The 21,298-nt window shown below is 40.6% G+C and overlaps 1 protein-coding gene across 1 annotated transcript in view; it reads left to right on the plus strand.

The window, feature by feature from the left end:
- Window positions 1-19,138, plus strand: part of LOC126391636 (potassium voltage-gated channel subfamily G member 4-like) — a 21,076-nt gene extending 1,938 nt beyond the window's left edge. The window contains exon 2 of the mRNA XM_050046521.1: window positions 11,942-19,138. Within this exon, the coding sequence (XP_049902478.1) occupies window positions 11,942-12,796 (855 nt within the window). The 3' untranslated portion in view covers window positions 12,797-19,138. The remainder of the gene's footprint in view (window positions 1-11,941) is intronic.
- Window positions 19,139-21,298: the final 2,160 nt, after the last annotated feature.

Here is a 21,298-nt window from a genome sequence, read left to right on the forward strand (position 1 = left end):
TGGAGAAAATCACACAGCTGGTCTGCGACTACTTTCTCAAGGATCTTTGAAAGAAAGGGAAGATTAGATATTGGTCTATAGTTGGCTAACACCTCTGGATCCAGGGTGGGCTTTTTTAGTAGAGGTTTAATTACAGCTACCTTAAAAGACTGTGGTACATAGCCTGTTAATAAAGACATATTGGTCATGTCTAATATAGAAGTGTTAACTAAAGGTAAGACTTCTTAAAGTAGACACATTGATGATTTAGATGAAGAAATTATTGAGGTCAGTTGTTGAAGGTTAATTGGAGAGAAGCAATCTAAGTAAGGCCTTGTTTACACGGATACCGATACAAATAAAAACGGATTTTTATTTATCCCGTATAAAAAAGATTCTGGCAGCTTTTTGCTGCAATTAACATGTCAAGCCAGTAGGTGGCGATACGCCATATGTCAAACACCATAAAAGAATGGTCTGCGCATGCACAGTGATTTGTTTTCGTTTGGCGCTAGTGATAAAAACAATGATAAACTACATTTGGACCTTATGTAGCATAGTTTGCTGCTATACACTTACTAATATTGGGAACAGCAGACGTCTTTGTGCACCGATGTAGCAGTGATGTTGATGCAGCAGTGCTAAGTTCATTTGTAAGCTCGTAAGTAGTCCCAAAAGTGCTAACAAAACGTAAACAAACCGGCATATATCCGCCATCGTTGTTGTGGTTCCCAGGTGCCTAATGGGCATGCACAAACTGGGTTGCAACGTCATCGTTTTCCAAAATCTCAGTCTATCCTGTTTACACGTCTCCATAGAAATGGATATTTTTTAAAAACTTTCACTTTGGAAGCCGTTTTTGAAAATGCTGGTTCCATGTAAATGATAGGTGCAAACGCAAAGATAAATACCCATTTTCAGAAATATACAGAACCATATAAACAGGCCCTAAATATCAGGGGGGTATTCCAGAAAGTGAAAACTCTAGGTTTTCAGTTCCAGAAAGAGAGGTAAGTCAAACTCTGAGTCAATCACCATGGCAACTGAGTCTGTGAACCTAACCTGCTCCCTGGCAGGTTTTCTGTAAGAAACCCTGAGTTCACCCTGTCTCCTTCCGCCGAGCCTGAAGCAAGCTGGCAGACAGACATGGTCCTTCCGCCGAGCCTGAAGCAAGCTGGCAGACAGACATGGGTTTTCCATATGTAGGAAATAAGATCAATATCGAGGCAGAATTAATTCGCATTGCTTTACACCAGGAGAGGATCTTCAGACCCCGTTTAGATGTGCTGTCATTCCCCAGTGATTATCTGTTTGAACTGTACCGTTTTTCATTAGAGTCAATCATTTACCTCAACAACATTCTCCGGCCACACATATCAAATCTGACACACCAGATGTGCGCTCTCATCAGAGCAAATGTTGTGCATCGCGCTATATTTTTTTGTGAACGGTAGCTTTTTATATGATATTGGTGATGAAGAACACATCAGAGAGGCCACGGTATGTAGAGCTGTCAGAAAGGTGACACTAGCTCTCAAACACCTGCTGCCCATAATGGTGGTGTTCCCTGGGTACAAATCTCTTAGGAACATAAAATAGGAGTTCCACAGGATTGCTGGTAACTGATGTAGAAATCAGTTGAAGTCAATGACAATATTCTAAAATTATATTCTCTATTCTATATTATATTTAATATTATGTTAGAGACATTCTGCTGCAACCGCAGACTGAGATCAGTAATTAGCTATTATTTTGCAGGGCTTTCCAATGTCTTAGGGTGCATAGATGGCACCCAAATGCCCACCACTGCTCCAGCAGAAAATGAGGGGGACTATGTTAATAGGAAGTCCTTCCACAGCATTAATGTTCAGGTACATTAACTAGCCTTTTATCTTAAAGTGACACACACACATATACATGTGTATGTATGTATATATATATATATATAAATATACATATATGTGTATACACACACACAAACATATATACACTCACATATTATACTGTACACACACACACTTACATAGGCACTCTTGTCTAGGGGAGTGAGTGTCTCGGATGAGCTTCACCCAGGGATGCTTTCAGCCACTGGTCGTCCAGAATTTTGGTTCAGGGGCAGCTCCTCAGCCTCTGTCACAGGTGGTGGTGGCAGCCCTTCACCTTTTTGCGAGCTTCTGCCTTCTTTCTGTTGGCTGAGTAGAACTCAAATGTTACTAAGCAGGATATTAGGCAAGAGGACATAAAAGTTGAAGCAGTATTTTTTGGGAGGTTTAAATTACTAGTGACCTACAGTAGCTACATGATGAAATAGCCACTGAATGACAGGTTATTTAAGCTACTTTAATAAATCAAATATGAATAAAACTAAAGAAAGGTACAATCATGGCCAAGTAAAATATGCCTTACCTGTTTGAATGATTCATTTTAAGCTGCTTCCAAATGTGTTTTTTTTCCCCTGTGAGATTGCACCTATGAAAATCAGATTTTATTCAAAACCACTCCACCACTTTTCACCTGTATGCTATGATTTTAACTAAGTGTGGTTAAATGTTAAATTAATGGACTAGTGCATTCAAACATACGCGTTGACTTGGGCAGCAATTTTCCCCCATGCTGCCTCTCTCTCCTTGGCAGCTTTAGCGGTGTTACTTTTTATATGAAATATATGCTCATATTCCCTGTAGGCATTTAAGAGCACCTCCAATTCCACAGGTGTAAAATAAGTTGAGTGAATCGAGGTATCGGGGCTCCATTGATGATGGCTTTTTATTGTGGTTGTGCACACGCTTAACTCAAGGTGTGCCTACTCAGAGTTGATCACTGCAGATATCCAGTATCCCTGCAACCATGGGTGATCTATAACTACACACTCATCTAGATATGGTGAGATATCTATCCATCCATCTATCTATCCATCACGGCCACCACCAACCCAGGAAAAACAGATTCAGAGCAAAAGTACACTAAAGTATGTGAACACCCCAACTACAAATATTTATGAGGGAAGTTTTTATGAGTACATGTTAAATATCAAATGTGAAGTGTAAATGCCATACTGAGGAGCAATCATGAAAAGCATAAATAAAGCAAAAATTCACAATGAGAATTTAAAATTGTGAGTTCTACTGGGCAATAGGAGAAAATCAGATTCAAAAGCGTGTGCCTTTCATATATATTAGATTATAGATTAATCATGTGAGTCATCATGGAAGGAATGCGAGGAGAGTCACGTTAATTTTACTGACATATTTCAGTCACGTGAAGCGGGAGTGGGCTGGATGCCTGCAGATCAATCAGTCTTTTTGAGATGCCTCAGTATAGTGTGATTGATGTTGCAGTTACAAATCAATGCATTTAAATTCTCTTTATTGTCATTATTGATTTGTCTGCCAGTTATATTTTTATTTAGTCCATAACATCTGAGGGACTGTGAAAATTGCCCACCATGTTATGAGGTCTTCAAATGATCTGTTTTTTTTTTCTGACCAACAGTCTAAAACCCAAAGATATTCATTTTGTCATCATATAGTCTTTCAGTTCTTACTTTTTGGCTTTGGAACAGCCTCCCACTGAGCAACAGATCAGTTGACTCTGTTCACAACTTTAAATCTCATCTGAAAAATTGCTTTTACAGATTGGCCTTTTCTGACAGTTGATAAACTTATTGTGTGTATGGGAGTGTATGTATTTGCAACCATGTGTATATGTATGCATGCTTGCAGGTATATAGGTGTTTAAGTGTATATGTTGGTGCAAGTATATATACATTCATGTGTTTTATTAGTATCGTTTTTGTTTTGTATTTTATTCAGCTGGCTCGAAAAGTGCTTTACAAACAGTTTTTATTATTATTATTAGTTATTTATTCATTTATTTATTTTTATGAAACAGAGAAAAGCAGCTGGAGAAGCTGAATCCAAATTCAGCTCAACCCTAATGGGAACACATAAAGTCCAACTACTTAGCATGTACACACAGTATAGAAACAAAAAAAATACCAGACTGTATTTGTAAGCAGAAGTGAGTATTAGCAAATATTTTTTCAAAACCTATAACTCCTCCAGCTGGCACCCATACGTGGAGGCTAGTGCATGAACAGATACTTAGTACAATAGTAAAACATAGCTGTGATAATATAACTTCATATGAGAAGTTATAATAAGTGACAAATATTGTACATTAATAAACACTTACACATGTCCTTATAAGCTTCATATAGCTACAATAAAGTGTATTAGCACCCATTCATGAAATGTTTGTATACTGCTTTGTAAATGCTTGATAGGAAGACTTAAAAAAAAGCCACCAGCATACTTGTTTCAACTTTACATGAGACATTCCTTGTTCAAGTACACAAACAGGTTACACTATTAAAGATTTAAATATCATGCCATGAACTGGAACCTAACTAATGTGGCATGTNAAGTATGGAGTCCAACATAGTTTTTGCATGTGCACACACCGATGCAACGTTCATTTTTGTGACCTCCGACTGGTGTAACTGCGTGTCATTACCACCAACAGGAATGAGAGTCTTATTAAATCTACGTTTAGCCCTACCCAGCAGTTTTATATTTGACTCAGTGTCTCCCGCTCTGGCCCCAGGGATACATTTGACTTGGCCGCTGGTGTTGCTAACTTCACATTTCTCAGAATAGAGCTGCCAATGACCAGAGTTTTCTCCTCAGCCGGTGTGTCACTGAGTGGGGAAAAATGGTCAGAAACGTGAACAGGCTGGTGGTGAACCGTGGGCTTCGGCTTAGTACTACGCTTCTCTCAAACAGTTACCCAGCCTCCCAGCTGCACAGGAGTTGCCGGAGGACAGCTAGCAGAAGCTACGCTATGTAGCTCCGCACAGGCTACAGGGGGCTGGCTAAATACCGCAGCTACTGAGTGATTTTCCATGGTGCAGAGCTGCATTTCCAATTTACTAAGCCTCACCTCCAACGCAGCAAATAAACTACATTTATTACATGAACCACTATTGCTAAAAGAGGCAGAGGAATAGCTAAACATCTGGTCCACCAAGCAAGAGAGAGCAGGAGAAGGAGAAGCCATCCCGAAGTGATAAGCTAATGTACCTAACAAGGCTAACAACGTGTAAACAACAGTTGGAATTAGCTAGAAAGTCATTGAAAGAGGAAGAGAGCTATGAGTGCTTAAACGGAACTAGTGTGGGTTTAAACGCATAGTAGATATTTAGCAGCTGAAATAAGGAAAATCAGAAAATTAGCTGGGAAGAGCACCACAAATCTGCATGCAGATGAATTGATTTCAAAAAGGTGTGACGTTAAAGATGACACATTTCCTCAATATTTTAAGAGAGATAACTTTTAATTAAAATCTTATACAGTTACAAAATAACAAAAAAGGAAAAGGGCTTGAAGCAAAAGTGTGGGCACACTGCATGGTCAGTACTTAGTAGCGCCCCCCCAACAAGAGGGGCCTTGGTTAGAACCCAGGGTGGGGGGGATAGAACCCATCGTGGAGGAGCCCTTCTGTGCGGAGTTTGCATGTTCTCTCTGTTTCTACGTGGGTTTTCTCCTGGTACTGCACCTTCCTCCCACAATCCAAAGACATGCATGTTAAGTTAATTGGTGACTCTAAATTGCCCGTAGGTGTGAATGTGAACCTGAATGGTAGTCTGACTCTATGGGCTCTAGTTTCCCGGCGCAGCGCAGGTGGCGCAGGGTGGTGAACCCCGCACAGAGCTAGTTTCGAGCAGCGCAACCCGAGGCGCGCTCAGTTTGGTAGTTTGGCAGACAGAGGTGCGCTGAGATGGGTGTGGCGGCGCAGCAGGGGGAGGTGTCGACAGATCCAGCTTGGCGCAGTGACAGTTNCACATCTGATGTCAGATCAAAGGGGATTGGCACCGTTTGGCACCGTTTGGCACGCGTAATGGAAACTGAACCTGATTTGATTAACACAGCCTGCAAACTAGTGAGTTCACATCCCTCTCAGCCAACCACAAACAGCCACAGCATCAGATAGGGAGTATATATTCAGCATCTGTCATCTTAGAAAAGTCAAAAGAAAAGAAACAGAGTGAGACTGCGAGAGAGAAAGAGAGCGCACGCGCGCACGAGAGAAACGCAACATTGATTTCCAATTGCGGTGACATCCTCCCAGGCTACCTTTGCATCATCAGCCCATGGAGGTCTGCTCGCAGTTCCGTTTATTCGGACACTGCGAGCAGACCTCCCGGACCAAAACATAAGTTTCCTCCTGGGAGGAGTTTGGCTGTTGCACAGTAGAGCAGTGCACCACCACTCCAGAGTCTGCTAAATCTACCTGCAGGTCTTTTGCAGTCAGTCGGGGGTTTTGACTTGCCTTTGTAGCAATCCTACAAGCAGCTCTCTTGTAAGGTTTTTTGGTTTTTCAGACCCCAACTTGACCTCCACAGTTCCTGTTAAGTCATTACATCATGAACTGAGAAAACAGCTACCTGAAAACACTTTGCTATCTTCTTACAGCCTTCTCCTGCTTTGTAGGCATCAGTTATTTTAATTTTTAGAATGCTAGACAGCTGTTTAGAGGAGCCCATGGCTGTTGATTGCTAGGACATGGTTTTAGGAGTCAGAGCATTTATAAAGCTTTGAAATTTGAATCACCTGGCCTGTCCTAACAATGACTGTGAACAAGCCAGAAGCCTAACAAGCTAATTAAGGTCTGAGACCCTGGTAAAAGTTGTCTGAGAGCTCAAATGTCTTTAAGTGCCCAAACTTTTGCATGGTTCTCCTTCCCTTTTTTTCCACTCTAAAATCTTAATTGTAATTGTATTTATAAAATTTTAATATGTAGGGCTAACATATAAACAATACAAATATAAATAAAGTAAAGTAATATACACTTGACAGTATATCAAATGAATAAACACAATGTAAACACAATGTAGATAGGAATGTAGAATGTAGTAAATGTACCGCATATAGATAATGACAAATTATATGTATACATATATATATATATATATATATATATATATGTATATATATATATATATATCTTACTATATAATGACGAAAACTCTGTCTGTCTGTGGGTGTGGGTGCTCCTCACTGACTTGGTCAATCCATGTGAAATTTGGCACAGTGGTAGAAGGTAATGGGAGGATGCGAATGAAGCAATATTACATCAATATAATATCGATTTTTACTAAACTTGGTAGATATGTAGAACAGGATGCTTCAAGGTGACTGGAGAAATTTAACTCTAATTGGCAACTGGGTGGCGCTATAACAACAGAAAAATGCTTAAAAATGGCTAAAATGTGACCGATCGCTGTGGCTCCCCCTGTGGCCGAAGGTTTTTTGTTTTTTTTTCTAATTTTTGGTATGACTAAGTCATGGTATGCCGTACATAATCACGGAAACTGTCAGTGTGTCATCAGTCAGTCAGTCATTCTACCAGTGCCCCCCACTTTTAAGTAAATACAACATATAAACACTTTAACTATCTACCTTTCAACGTGCTACCTCAACTACTAATGTACAGCTTTAGCCCACTAACTATCCCACTATTGGCAATGGTACTTCTGTACTTTCAATAAAGCAATCGTACCATCAAATTCACAAAAACTCTGTCTGAATACATTGATCTTCTTAATGGGTTCACTTGACTATTTGATCTGCAATTTCCTATGACCTGTATCCCAAACACACACCATGTGAAACTGTACGTGGGCAACTGTGCACTCAATGGGTATGGACATATATATATATATATATATATATATATATATGTTTGTGTGTGTGTGTGCACAGCTGTCAATTTTCTTTCTATGTTCTATGTGTTGTGTGTGTGTTGTTGTGCGAGCTGTCAAATGAAATTGCCCTTTAAGGGATTAATAAAGTTGTCTTGAATCTTGAATCTTGACCGCTTCAATTTTGATCATCTTCCCTTTCTTGTCACCATGCGATTGCACTTATCCAGCCCAAATAACATACTGATGTCCTCACTGTAGATCCTGGTAAGGTGGATCGGTGAGTCAATATCTCGTTCATTCCTGACAAACAGCTTGATATAATCCATGTACAGGAGGTGGGTGATAATTGCTCCACTTCTGAATCTGTAGAGAGGATTCAGGCCTATGCAGAACAGTAGCAGGGACAGTGCATCACCTTGGTATATGCCGCACTTGATGGTGACTTGTGCGATGGCCTTGAAGTTGGCTTCCAGTGTTGTCTTCGACTGCCGCATCGAGTTCTTGATAAATGTTAACAGTGTACTGTCTTGTAAGGTGCCAGGCACTCCAGTATCCATGTGAGAGGCATTGAGTCGTTGACTTTCCTGTAGTCAATCCAGGCGTTGCTTAGGTTGGTCTGTCTAGTCTAAGAGTGTTGGGTGACTGCTGTGTTGACCAGTAGCTGGTGCCTCAATCCTTTGGTGTTGTTTCCTATGGCCTTCTGAGCTTTGCCCATGTATTGACTTATGTTCCTACGTTGCATAGCTTCTATCATACCTGAGAGGAGCTTCCATGCTGCAGGTTCGAAGGTATTGCTCCCTTGTGGGGATCTTTCATGATCAGTATTGTCATGCCTTGTGTTACCCAGTATGGGTGAGTGCAAACAGCTCACTCATTTGTGCTGCCAGGTGATCATGGAACGCTGTTAGCTGTTAGCATCAGTGCTGTGTGACGCCTCTTTCTCCCAGTCGACTTTTGGCATTCTCAGTCTCACCTCTGGGTGGGTTTGTTCTTGTGTTTTTGTTCCCTTGCAGCTAGGAGTATACCCTCAATGGATCTTTGGGGACCAGGCTATTTATTCACTTGGCCTCTGTTTATCTTGTGTACCTCTTCAGCCATATTCACAGCCAGAGCTGTGAGTCTTTGTCTGGCAGTCTCTCGAGCCTCACTTATTGACATCTTGTTGTACTTCTTATTCATCCAGGACCTGTCTGTCATGACCCCCTTCTGCACTTCTGTAAGCCAACTAATGTCCCTCTGAGCTTCCTTGATCTTGACTTCCAGCCTTATCTTCCATGGGGGGCACTCTCTGCATGTTGTGTTATTGATATCATACCCAAGTAGCTCCAGGATTACTGTTGCTGTAGTACTAGTTAATTGGTTTGATTGTGGCAGTGGGGATACTGAATAGAGCTGTCTTAACATCTGCAAGCAGCGCTTCTGATGGGACTTTGCTAGTGAGCCGAGGTAATCTTATCTGGGGTCGGACTGTATTTGGTCCAAGCACAATCTTCATTCTCAGCTTGTTGGATGCAGGTGTCATGGCTGATGGTGGTGGGGTACCATCAGGTTGTTTAGCACTGCTATTCTCTACTGTGGTTAGGTCAGTATCTCCATGGTGTTCAGGAGTGTTTCCCATCTGTTGGTGTCACAGTTCCAGCTGTGATAGTTTCTTTCTCTTGATCTTTCAGCACTGGGATAACAGCTGCTTCTTGGTTTAGCCCCTCTCATTGGGGCTGCTGTTGTAGTAGCGATCCATCAATTCCATATTCTCATCTCTTGTCCATGCATGTCTTGTTCCAGTAGCCCACTTCTCATCAGCAAGTCCTGGTCCCTCAGCAGTTGACATGGACCTTGTCAATTCAGTTTGGGTCTGGAATATTCCTGTTGGCCTTCTCCTTACACTGCTGGGCGTAGAGGCAGTTCTGGGCAGTTTTCTCCACCCTCTCTAAGGGTTTTAAGCTTTATCCTGCTTTTGCTCTTTTTCAAGCTATGATGCTCACATGGAACCTGAGAAACCAGGTTATCCTTATAAGCATGACTCTAACAGTATTGCAGAGGCCAAAGAACAGTTCATAGTTAGTAACAGTTAACATGATTAAAAATGTGTTACATAATTTCATGATATAGAATTTCATATACATAATATGTGTTAAAAAGATACATTATATCATTTAGGATTTCATAGAATAGTTAAAAATGTTAAAAGTATACTAGAATTCATGTGTTTATGTATGTGATTTGGAATATATCGATATGTGTACTTCCCCTTTAAGACTTACCTTACACTTGCCGTAGATATTCTGTTGTGGGAAGTAGACTCAGTCTGAGCTTGAGAGCGGTGGAAGCGAACGGTTTTCTTACCTTTTTCCTTCAGTGATTAGCAATATTAGTTACAACAAGTGTTTTTAGCCAGCTCATTTTTCATGTCAGTGGATGTACACTTTGAGACTGAGTAATAAAACGGCGATCTTTATTTTTATTTTATTACAACATTTCCGGAGTGAACTTTTGTGATCTGTGTTGCTGGGCTAACAACGAACACTGCTTTTGTGGACGTAACTCCTTGCTAACAATTGACTGTGGACAGAGTAAGCCATAAGCAAGTATCTCAAGTTCTCATTAAACCTCTACAAATATCCAGGTATTCAGCACATCTACAGCACCCATCTATGCATTATCTTTATTACCAGTGTTGCAGATCTATGCACCATATTGTTTGCTAACCTTAGTTGCTATAAATTACCCTTGTTTTAAGTAAATCTCAAGCATGGACTCCCTCCTTGTTACATTCCATAAGCCAGTTTGTGAAAATGTCAAGAATTACAATTATTACTCTACCATACTAATAATAATACTAAAACTGTAATCCTATAGTACATGTACATCACAACTTTATATTTTTTTAAGCAATGGTGTGTGTGTGGAGCCATATAAAGAAATGGGGGGTCTTAACCTCAGAATATTATGAGATTAACTGCAATTTATTCATTTCACTAGCATTTTACTCTATTACTCATCGAGCTTGCTCCACTGCCAAAAAATGTGACCCACTCGGGTAAAAAAAAAACTTGGTGGCAAAAGGTTTTTGTAAAATGGCAGTTAAGTCTTAGTTGTTGGCAGTAGTTGGCCCACCTTGCAGCACTGGAGGAAACTTATGGATATATTCCTCCAGCAGTGTTGGTGGAGGAAACAAAAGTACTTAGAAAATTAATGTGTTGTGGTAATACATTACTTTTAGCAGTAACAGAGTAATATGATGTGTTACTAATTGCTAATTACTAGTTGCTAGGATAATTTATACAATGTAAAATGCCATAGGTTTGTGCTAATAATGTTAGTGCTGTATTTGTTTTGAAGTCATGTTTAGTAAAAGACAATTGTTTTGTCAGTGAGACTTGTGAGCAGTAATGGAGCAGAAATTTGTAACCTTACCTTTGTTAAATGTTGCTGTTGTCCCTTGCTTCACACGAGAAGAGGAAATCTCTACTAGCTGCTAGGCTAATTTATATAATGTAAAATGCCATAGGCTTGTTATAAATAGCGTTAGCATGTTGCATTTGTGGGGAAAATGTGTCCAATAAAAGATAAATGTTTTGTTTGTGAATCCTTTGAGTTATATTGAAGCTGATTTGTATACTTGGAATTAATATAGTTAAGTCGTGTTTACTGTGTGTTTTGACATAGACACACCACCACACAAGTATAAATACTCACAACAACATAGGTCATGTGCATAAGCTATGGTGAAGGTTTTGCATAGAGCTGAAGTATAAATCCGTCTTCACTGTCAATCGTGCTGCAATAAAGTACCCTGAAGAATGCAAGCAATGTTATCAACATATCAAATATGGATGACATCATTACAACTAGTAACTGAGAACTGATCTTTAAGTGTAAAATCAGTGAATCTGTTGCATCTAAAACCTCAGAGTCGGTTTCTCAAATGTAAGATGTCAAACTAGCAAACATTTTGAGTAAAAAAAAAAAGCTTCTGCTTGCAAATTCATCACCACACCAACATTACCTTGATGATGTTAACATAAAAATCAACAAAGGTTACAGATTGTTTATGTAATGTATTCCCTCAAATAAGTCACAACCAGTTGAGTTTCATACCTTACTAAAATGACCTTAAAAGACAGTTATGGGGCTGAAACATGGAAAACCACTAGCAGACTACTTTAGCAATCTAAGTAAATCTTGTGACTGAAGCTTTGCTTTATTTATAGGCCTGTAAAACTCACTCAGTTTCTTTGTCTTTTGTTGTCTCAACAGGGTAGATGCTCCCAAAAGTGCCGCAGCTTGTTTATGCTGGAGTCTGTTTGTGTTGCTTGGTTCTCCTTAGAGTTTCTAGTGCGATTCTTCTACGCAAAGAGCAAGCTGGAGTTTGTCCGTGGCCCTCTGAACGTAATTGATGCTGCTGCCATCTTTACCTACTATGTCTCCCTGTTGGTGGATCTCAGGGATGAGTCTGTTCCGGATATTGTGACCAGTGCAGGGAGGAGCAACCTGGATAAACTGGGTCTTATCCTGCGTGTGATGAGGGCATTGCGTATCATGTATGTGATGAGGCTGGCCCGCCACTCTCTGGGTCTGCAGACCTTGGGGCTTACCATTCAGCGGAGTATGACAGACTTTGGATTGCTGCTTCTCTTTGTGTGTTTCGCTGTGACGCTCTTCTCCCCACTTGTACATCTGGCTGAGAGTGAGCTGGCGCCAAATGCTGCCAGGTCCCCGCAGTTCAGCTTCAGCAGCATCCCAGCATCATACTGGTGGTCCATCATCTCGGTGACCACAGTGGGGTATGGTGACATGGTGCCCCGCAGCATCCCTGGCCAACTGGCAGCACTGATCAGCATCTTATCAGGAATCCTCATTCTATCTTTCCCTTCCACATCCATCTTCCACACATTCCTCCACACCTACACCGAGCTCAAGGAGGAGCACAAGAGGTTGTGGAAGGAGGAGAGAGGGACTGAGCTCGCCACTGAAGCTGAGGAAAGCATAAAAGAAAGAGAAACTTGGCCTGATAACTGGCCAGAAAATGATTTTTTACCTGGTCTGGATGATCCTTATTACCTTTTCATGTCAGACATTACAGTGTTGGCTCGGAGCAACTCTCTTCAGTGACTGACTAAGTCCATAGAAATACACTAAACACTGTAGCTAAAAGTAAGCTGACACCCCTGCCCAAAATCTGTGGCCAACCTCACTAACACTCTTGTGGCTGTGGGGGAGCAAATTCTTGCAGCTATGCTCCAAAAACTGTAGAAAGTCTACCCAAAGGAGTAGAGACTATCATAGCAGCATGAGATGTCATGGATACTGATGATTTTGCTTGTAAAATTAATCTTGTTAATGTTGTCACTGAATGGTGCTGGAAAAGGAAGTTACTATACTATTTATTTTGGTTCAGCAGTGTTGTCACACTTATATTGCCCTTTCTCCTAGAAATTTCATTTATGCCCAACTAATCTGAAATAGCAAATATAATGTATTATATATCGTCTCTCATATATAATACAATTGTATTTATAAAGCCCAATATCACAAATCACAATTTGCCTCAGAGGGCTTTACAGCATATGACATCCCTCTGTCCTTTGGACCCTCACAGCGGATAAGGAAAAACTCCCCAAAAAAACCCTTTAATGGGTAAAAAAAGGTAGAAACCGCAGGAAGAGCAACTGAGGAGGATCCCTCTTCCAGGACAGACAGACGTGCATTAGATGTTGTGTGTACAAAACAGATCAACATAATAAATTTACAGTAATGACAAAAACATACATAAGGAGAGACAGAGACAGAAAAATTGAGACAGTGAGAGATCGAGAGACACAGAGAGAGAGATGCAGGGCAGACAGTAATGATAATAGCTAATAATAATAATTATTATTATTATTATAATAATATCAGTAATTGTGGTACCATATGTAGTAAGTATATATTAATATATAAAAGTATATGTATGTGGCAATAATAATACTAATATGTGTATAATAACAGTAGAAGTATGACTAATAATAACAGCAGTAATAGGAGGCATCAGGCAGGACCATGGCAGCAGTGTAACCATGACACATGATCCAGGCGTAGCTGCAATACGAGGAAACCAGCGAGACAGTGGAGCACAAAGGCTCCGGAGAAGAATCAATCAATCAATCAATCAATCAATTTTATTTATAAAGCCCAATATCACAAATCACAATTTGCCTCACAGGGCTTTACAGCATACGACATCCCTCTGTCCTTATGACCCTCGCAGCGGATAAGGAAAAACTCCCCAAAAAGAAGCGTGCATGCAATAAAGTCGAGTTAGCAATATGCAGTAATAGGACGTGAATGTTTGCAAATGAAGAAGAACCAACTTTTCAGAAACTGAGAAGAGAGAGAGAAGGAGAGATGGGGCTTGGTGTATCATAGGAGGTCCCCCAGCAGACTTGGCCGATATCAGCCTAACTAAGGGCTGGTCCAAGGCAAGCCTGAGCCAGCCCTAACTATAAGCTTTATCAAAAAGGAAAGTCTGAAGTCTAGTCTCAAATGTGGAGACTGAGCCTGCCTCCTGGACCAAAACAGGAAGATGGTTCCACAGAAGAGGAGCCTGATAGCTGAAGGCTCTGGCTCATGTTCTACTTCTGGAGACTTTAGGAACCACAAGTAATAATAATAATAATAATAATAATACTTTTTATTTATAGGCCCCTTTCACGACACTCAAGGTCACCTTACAGGCAAAGATAAAATAACAGCAGATAAAAAGTCAACGCAGTAAGGAATAAAGTAAAAATAAATAAATAAATAAATAAAGTATAACAGCAAAGCAAGTTTACAGTGAATAAAATTCTGTGTAAATTATGGATGTGTGTGGCTCGGTGGATGGGAGTCAAACTGAATAGGCTATTTGAAAGAGGTGAGTTTTGAGGCGGGATTTGAAAGTTGAGAGAGTGTTGATGCTACGAGTGACCAGTGGAAGGGAGTTGCAGAGGTGGGGGGCAGAGCGGCTGAAGGCTCTTAACCCCACTGTGGTCAGGCGGGCTGGCGGGACAGTGAGGTGGATGGAAGAAGAAGACCTGAGAGTGCGGGTGGGGTTATGGATGTGCAAGAGCTCAGAACAGGTACAGAGGAGCTTGGTTGTGGATGACGGATGTGGAAGGAGAGGAGGAAAATCTTGAAGTTAGTGAAGCTGCTGACAGGAGTGATGGAGGGGGTTCTGGTGATGATGCGAGCGGCAGAGTTCTGGACTAGTTGAAGTGTGGATGGACTTGAGAGGGAGACCAAAAAGGAGGGGGTTACAGTAATCTATATGGGATGTGACCAGAGTGTGAACAAGAATGGCAGTACTGTACAGTGTGAGGAACGGGCGAAGGGGGTTAATATTGTGTTGATGAAAGTAGGCAGACTGAGTGACATTATTAATGTGAGCTTGGAATGAGTGTGGTTGAGGATGACACCCCTTAACCTGCGGGGAGGGGGAAACTGAGGAATAATCAATGTCAAGTGTGAAACCATCAATTTTTGCTAAGGTGGAATTGGTGCCAATGAGAACTAACTCAGTTTTATCACTGTTCAATTTGAGGAAGTTGCAGGAGAACCAGCATTTGACTTCCTGAAGGCAGTCAGAAAGGGAGGAGGGCGGGAGGGTGGAGGTAGGTAAGGTGGACAGATAGAGCTGGGTGTCATCCGCATAGCAATGGAAATGGATGTTGAATTTATGGAAGATGTAACCAAGAGGAAGTAAGTAGGTGATAAACAGAAGGGGACCCAAGACAGAACCTTGAGGAACACCAGTAGTAAGTGGATATGGCTGGGATTTGAATGTTTTCAGCTGGATAAATTGAGTACGGTCAGAGAGATAGGACTTAAACCAGGTAAGGGGTGTGTTATTGATTCCAATGGAGGCCAGTTGTGAGAAAATGGCATCAAAGGCCGCACTCAGATCCAGTAGGATTAGAATGGGTAGGAGTCCGGAGTCAGCTGCCATGAGGAGGTCATTTGTGATTTTTACCAAGGCTGTTTCTGTGCAATGTAGGGGTCACCTGAGCTTTTTTTCAAGGATTTTAGAAAGGAAAGGTAGATTAGAGATAGGACAGAGGTTATTGACATTGTTTGGGTCTGAACCAGGTTTCTTAAGAACCAATTAAAGGCCAATTAAATGTCCCTGTCTCTGTAGCAGAATTTGATGGTCAATTGTATCAACTAAGATTTAATTAAACAAGTACAGAGATGAGTCCTTTCTCTGAAGCAATCAGAGGATCATTTATCATTTTTACTAGCTGTCTCTGTGCTACAATGCACTTTGAATCCTGACTGAAATTCCTCAAATAAATTATTGTCATGGAGAAAGTCACACAGCTAGTCTGCGACTACTTTCTCAAGGATCTTTAAAAGAAAGGGAAGATATGGGTCTATAGTTGGCTAACACCTCTGGATCCAGGGTGGGCTTTTTTAGGTTTGATTACAGCTACCTGAAAGGACTGTGGTGCATAGCCTGTTAATAAAGACATATTGATCATGTCCAATATAGAAGTGTTAACTAAAGGTAAAACTTCTTTTAGTCGCCTAGTTGGGATGTGGTCTAAGATACATGTTGATGATTTAGATGAAGAAATCCCTGAGGTCATTTGTTGAGGGGTAATCGGAGAGGGGCGATCTAAATTTATATCAGGTCTAACAGCTATGTTTAGGTTTCCTGTGTTTGAAGGCAGATTGTAACTGTGTGAGGGCAGGAGGTCATGAATGTTGCCTCTAATAATTAGAATTTTGTCATTAAAAAAGGCTAAAGAATTACAAGGCTCAATAGAGCTGTGACTCTCAGTCAGCCTGGCTACAGTGCTGAAAAGAAACGTGGGGTTGTTCTTATTTTCTTCTATTAATGATGAGAAATAGTTTGCTCTGGCACATATGAGGAGCGCGCACAGCCCTCCTATATGTTTTAAGACTGTCTTCCTAGACTACACGAGAATATAATATAATATTATATGCAACAAACCTCTGTGAATCTATCCCCAACATAATGTCCACATTAGAGAAGCATGGCGAGGTCTGGCTATAAGTTAAGTTTGTCAAAAAGTGTTCTGTTCCCAATCAACAAAGCTGCCCAGAGCTTTTCGTATTTGCATTTGCCATTTGTAATAACAAACTAATTTAAATATTTGGGTGTGACTGTAACATGAAGTATTGCCACTTTGTTTAGTGTTAACCTTAAGCCTATAATGGAGAGCACTGTTAGTGATCTTGAAAGGTGGTCCCATCTCACCAATACTTTGGCAGGCAGAATCAATGCTATAAAAATGAATGATCTTCCAGAATTTTTGTTTCTGTTTAAAACTATTCTGATCTGGATCCAAAAATCTTTTTTCACTTCTTTTGACAAAGAATTTCTCATTTTAATTCATGATTGAAAACACCTAGAATTAGCAAAGCTCACTCACAGCAGGCAAGACCATGTGGGGGGAAGGGATTGCCAAACTTTTTGTCTTATTATTGGGCCTGCAATGTTCATGCTCTGTGTTTTGGGCCCATTTTGATAAATCGGCTGCAAATGTTACCTAACATCTTTGACTGCCCTCATGTTTTCTCCATTGCCTCTCTCACTGCAATACCTTAAAGCAGCTGTGCGGAACTTTTTACCATTCATAAAACTGTCCCTAGTTCGTATCACCCCCCCTTGAAGATCCGCATATTTATGTGAACCCAACAGCGACAAAAAAGCCTTTCTCTATATGGCTATTTAGCGTAGCCTGGCTCGGGTCAGACACAGCGGAAGTCAGCAAACCAGAATACGGCACCCGGAGGCGGAAGTAAGTCTGCACGCCCGCAGCGGCCCACAGCCATTAAACCACAGAAGAAGAAGGAGCCGTGTTTACGAGTAGGATTTAATAAACAGGCTAAATGACATGTAGTAGGGAGTAGTCTCTTGTACAGTAGGTGGTGGTATGCACCTGGAAGTTTTTTGCGATCTGCCAATAAATTGAGAGAAGAAGAAAAGCCGTATTTACAGAGAGTGTTCTTCGAGTAAGCAGTACGCAACAGGCATTGCACATAACAGTTTTACCAGATGTATCTATAAGGACTTGGTTGTACTTTCGATGTCATGGCAGATAAAGAAGGAGCACCATCTAAAAGAAAAAGAACAGAAGAACAGAAGAAGGCTAAACGGGACAGTGATAGGGCTCGAGCCCAAAAGTGTGTAAACCTCGGTCGGGCATTCACAAAGTGGAGAGAGCTGAGAGATTTGAAAGGTTTTAAAACTGATCCCGAGTTGGCCCTTTTCCTAATCGACAGGTATGTAATGTTTTTATTTAGAGAATATACCGCAACTTGTTAGACGTTGTTTCACTTCAATGTATGACGACATGGAAGTTATAAGCAAGCTAAATGTAACGTTAGCTGATGTGAACCACTTTTGTCTAGTAACGTTACAACAAACGCCACAAAATTATCTGTGACTGTGACCATGAACACAAACATACAGCAGGCAGTTGTCCTCAGTTTATAAGAAATTCAGAGCTACACCAGAACATTTATGATTTTCCTCTTGCTCTCCAAAACAAATGCATGCGGTAATTGCCGGTTGCAGTCGAGATTTTAAGACACCAGGCTGTGGGTGTCATACCGCTTCGACCAAAGGGGGAACTATAATCAACGAAAACGTAAAGTTCCGCACAGCTGCTTTAAGATCACCCCATTTAATTTACCACAATCTCATTTCTTCAGGTTCCTCCAAGTTCGTTATATTATATTAAAAGTAATACACCCTCTTTTCCAATCTTGCCTGAAGGAACACCGATGGAATCTCTGTTTTATTTTGAGCCCTCCAAAAGGTGTCAGATATCTTTTATTTTGTTTATTTATTTTTTCAAATTTACAAGACCCATCACTCGAATATCTAAAGTCTATATGGGAGATCGAGTTGGGGATTGCTGTGACGGTGAAGCAGTGGGGAAGAGCCCTCAAAGGGGTCCACACGGCCTCCATCTGTGCCCAGCATGGCCTCATTCAATAAGGTGCTGCATCGCCTTTATTTTTCGAAAGTCAAATTCTCTGAAATGTTTTTGGATATTGATACCACTTGTGACAGATGCAGACTTTCGCTTGCATCCTTAGCACGCTCATTCTGGCTGTGTCCTAATTTGTCCACTTACTGGGGTTCAATCTTCAAAATACTATCACATATTTTTAAAAGTAATATTCACCCAGATCCAGAGGAAAATAAGACTCTTTCTGGATCTAGACTCAAAAAAAGAAAAAAAAAAAGTCACTTTAATAGCAGGGAAATAAATCCTTCTCCACTGGAAGAACCCTGAATGACCGAGCTGATCTAAGTGGTTGAGGACCATGATTAGGCCTTTTTTGTCTGCAACTGCCTGCTCCTCTAAAGGTTCTATGTGTATGTAGGTATCTGTATTGTGTATACTTGTGCATATGTATACTTTTTTTCTTTTTCTTTTGTAATGCTGTATAGCAGTTTATGTTTTGTTAATAAACCAATAAAAATATGTTTTTATAAAAGTAACAGCAAATGTAAGTTTTTGAGTGAAACGAGACAATTACAGTTTCTATTAACAAAATGAGGAAATGCTGCTAATTAACATATCTGGTACGCTACAAAATGTTATATCAAATATATGTATATATGTGATCTCAAACGTATCAGCAAAATGTTCATCAACAACATATTTAATTTGTTTTCTGCCAAAATAGGCGATGTTGCAATACACAATCTACTCAGAGTGACCACAACATTATTTGTTTTATTATTACCTTTTTTTAATTAATATTTAACCAAAGTGCTTTTTTTTGCCTAACTATAGACAGGAGTCTGCACAATAACCCAATATTCTGGTGTTACAGTTCTGCACTTTGGTTGTCCACCATCCACCCTGACCTCTTTCTGTGAGTCCAGGGTGACACATAAATGTAGTAGTTTTATAAATCAAAGTAACATTTTCTCTGAAGAGTCCTGCGCACAGACATTTTTGGGGGCAGGTGCTCATAAATATTATTTAAAAAAAAAAAAGAAAAAAGTTATATACAGTTATTTTACACATTTTACTTACTTACATATTCAATTTAAACCCCATACAGTAATGCAGAGAAGAGTGGCATTTTGTTAAACATTGCGAGGGACACATATCAAGTTGGGGTGTCTGGGTGGCCTCCCCCAGGAAATTTCTTCTGTCTTCTGCAGGGAGGTTTAAATGGTTCTGGATGTACAGAGTAGAAGCTACTCAGCAGGAAGCTCGATTTCGAATGCGTTAACTGAGGTGACTGTGACAAGGGACGTTGATGAGGGAGGGGCAGGGGCTCTTGCAGTCTGATTGACAATATGCTTTTAATGGAGAATTGATGCCATGGGCCAAGTTTAAAAACTAAAATATTAAATGAGAAAGAAAAAAGAAATATCTCACAACAAGACCACTTATCTAGTCCGAGGGCAAAAGGGCAGGTGCCTGAACACCACCTGATGTCTATCTGTGCATGTGCCTGCCGGTGATTATAAATGCAACATTTCGCTCAGATAGGTCTCATCAGTCAAACAGCAAAAAAATACTCACTCTACTGTATGCTTAGGTCATATATAATAATACCTATATGTATTTTTAAAACCTTGCCCTATTTTTAATCTTTTTTATAAGGCAGCACTTTTCACTGAAATAAGTCAAGTCTGATTGTTGCTGTTTTTTGTCCACTAGAGAGCAGACATGCACACACCAGTGGTTCCGAACTGGTGGGAAGTGGGTCCATACTGAATTGACCTTAGTGAGGGGTGCTACACTCCATGACGGAGTGGGAGTAGCAAGGGTCTGGTTTGGGAAAGGCCCAGGCAGGCAGAGCGGAGTTTCTCCTCACAAGTGTCTGAATTGACAAGCAGTCAAATGTAAACACCCCAGTTCGGCTTGACCAACCAGTGGAAGAAATGGGCAAAACACAACAAGCTGAAATTTGCAAGTAATTATTTTATTAACAATTCAATAGATTAAAAAAGAGTTAAAAATGGGGGCCCAAGCTAGAGGATAAAATAGATAAAATGGGACTGGAAGCCAGTTCAGTTGAGAGGGGGAATAAATGTCTGTGGCTGGGTGTGCTGTCCTTCTTGTGTATGGTGAAGCCGATATTCTTACAACTAGGGATGGGCAGCACAAGCAAAAACACTATTCGAAAATCATGGCAACTATTCAACGATTTTTCGAATAATCGCCCCCCTCCCCCCTCCCCTCCCAGAGCCACGCACACAGAGATCCATTCATCATGACGGCCGGACTCCACCGGCTGCAAAGCATCACGTCAGCGTAGCATCACGGCGTATTAATTTGGGCTCCACTGACTGCGTACGGAAGCGACACGTAGAGAAGCCAGTGGGGTTGTTTACCGTTTGCCAAGCCGAGAGGCTGCATGTAGGCTGCATGTAGGCTGCATGAAATGTTAAAGCATTTTCCATCTAAGTTATTACATATATTTGAGTTATCTACAAGTTCACTGTACTGTTTGTCATCTAGGCTACTCGTTTTCTTATTTACACGGATAAACTTGGGTAAATGCATGAAAAAAAATCATCACATATCACCTCTGATAATGGTTTATTCATTTAAAAACACATTGTGCTCGTTTAGCACACTATTTCATGTAGTT

The sequence above is a fragment of the Epinephelus moara genome, chromosome 6 (assembly GCF_006386435.1).
Source record: "Epinephelus moara isolate mb chromosome 6, YSFRI_EMoa_1.0, whole genome shotgun sequence".
In the NCBI taxonomy this organism is placed as follows: Eukaryota; Metazoa; Chordata; class Actinopteri; order Perciformes; family Serranidae; genus Epinephelus; species Epinephelus moara.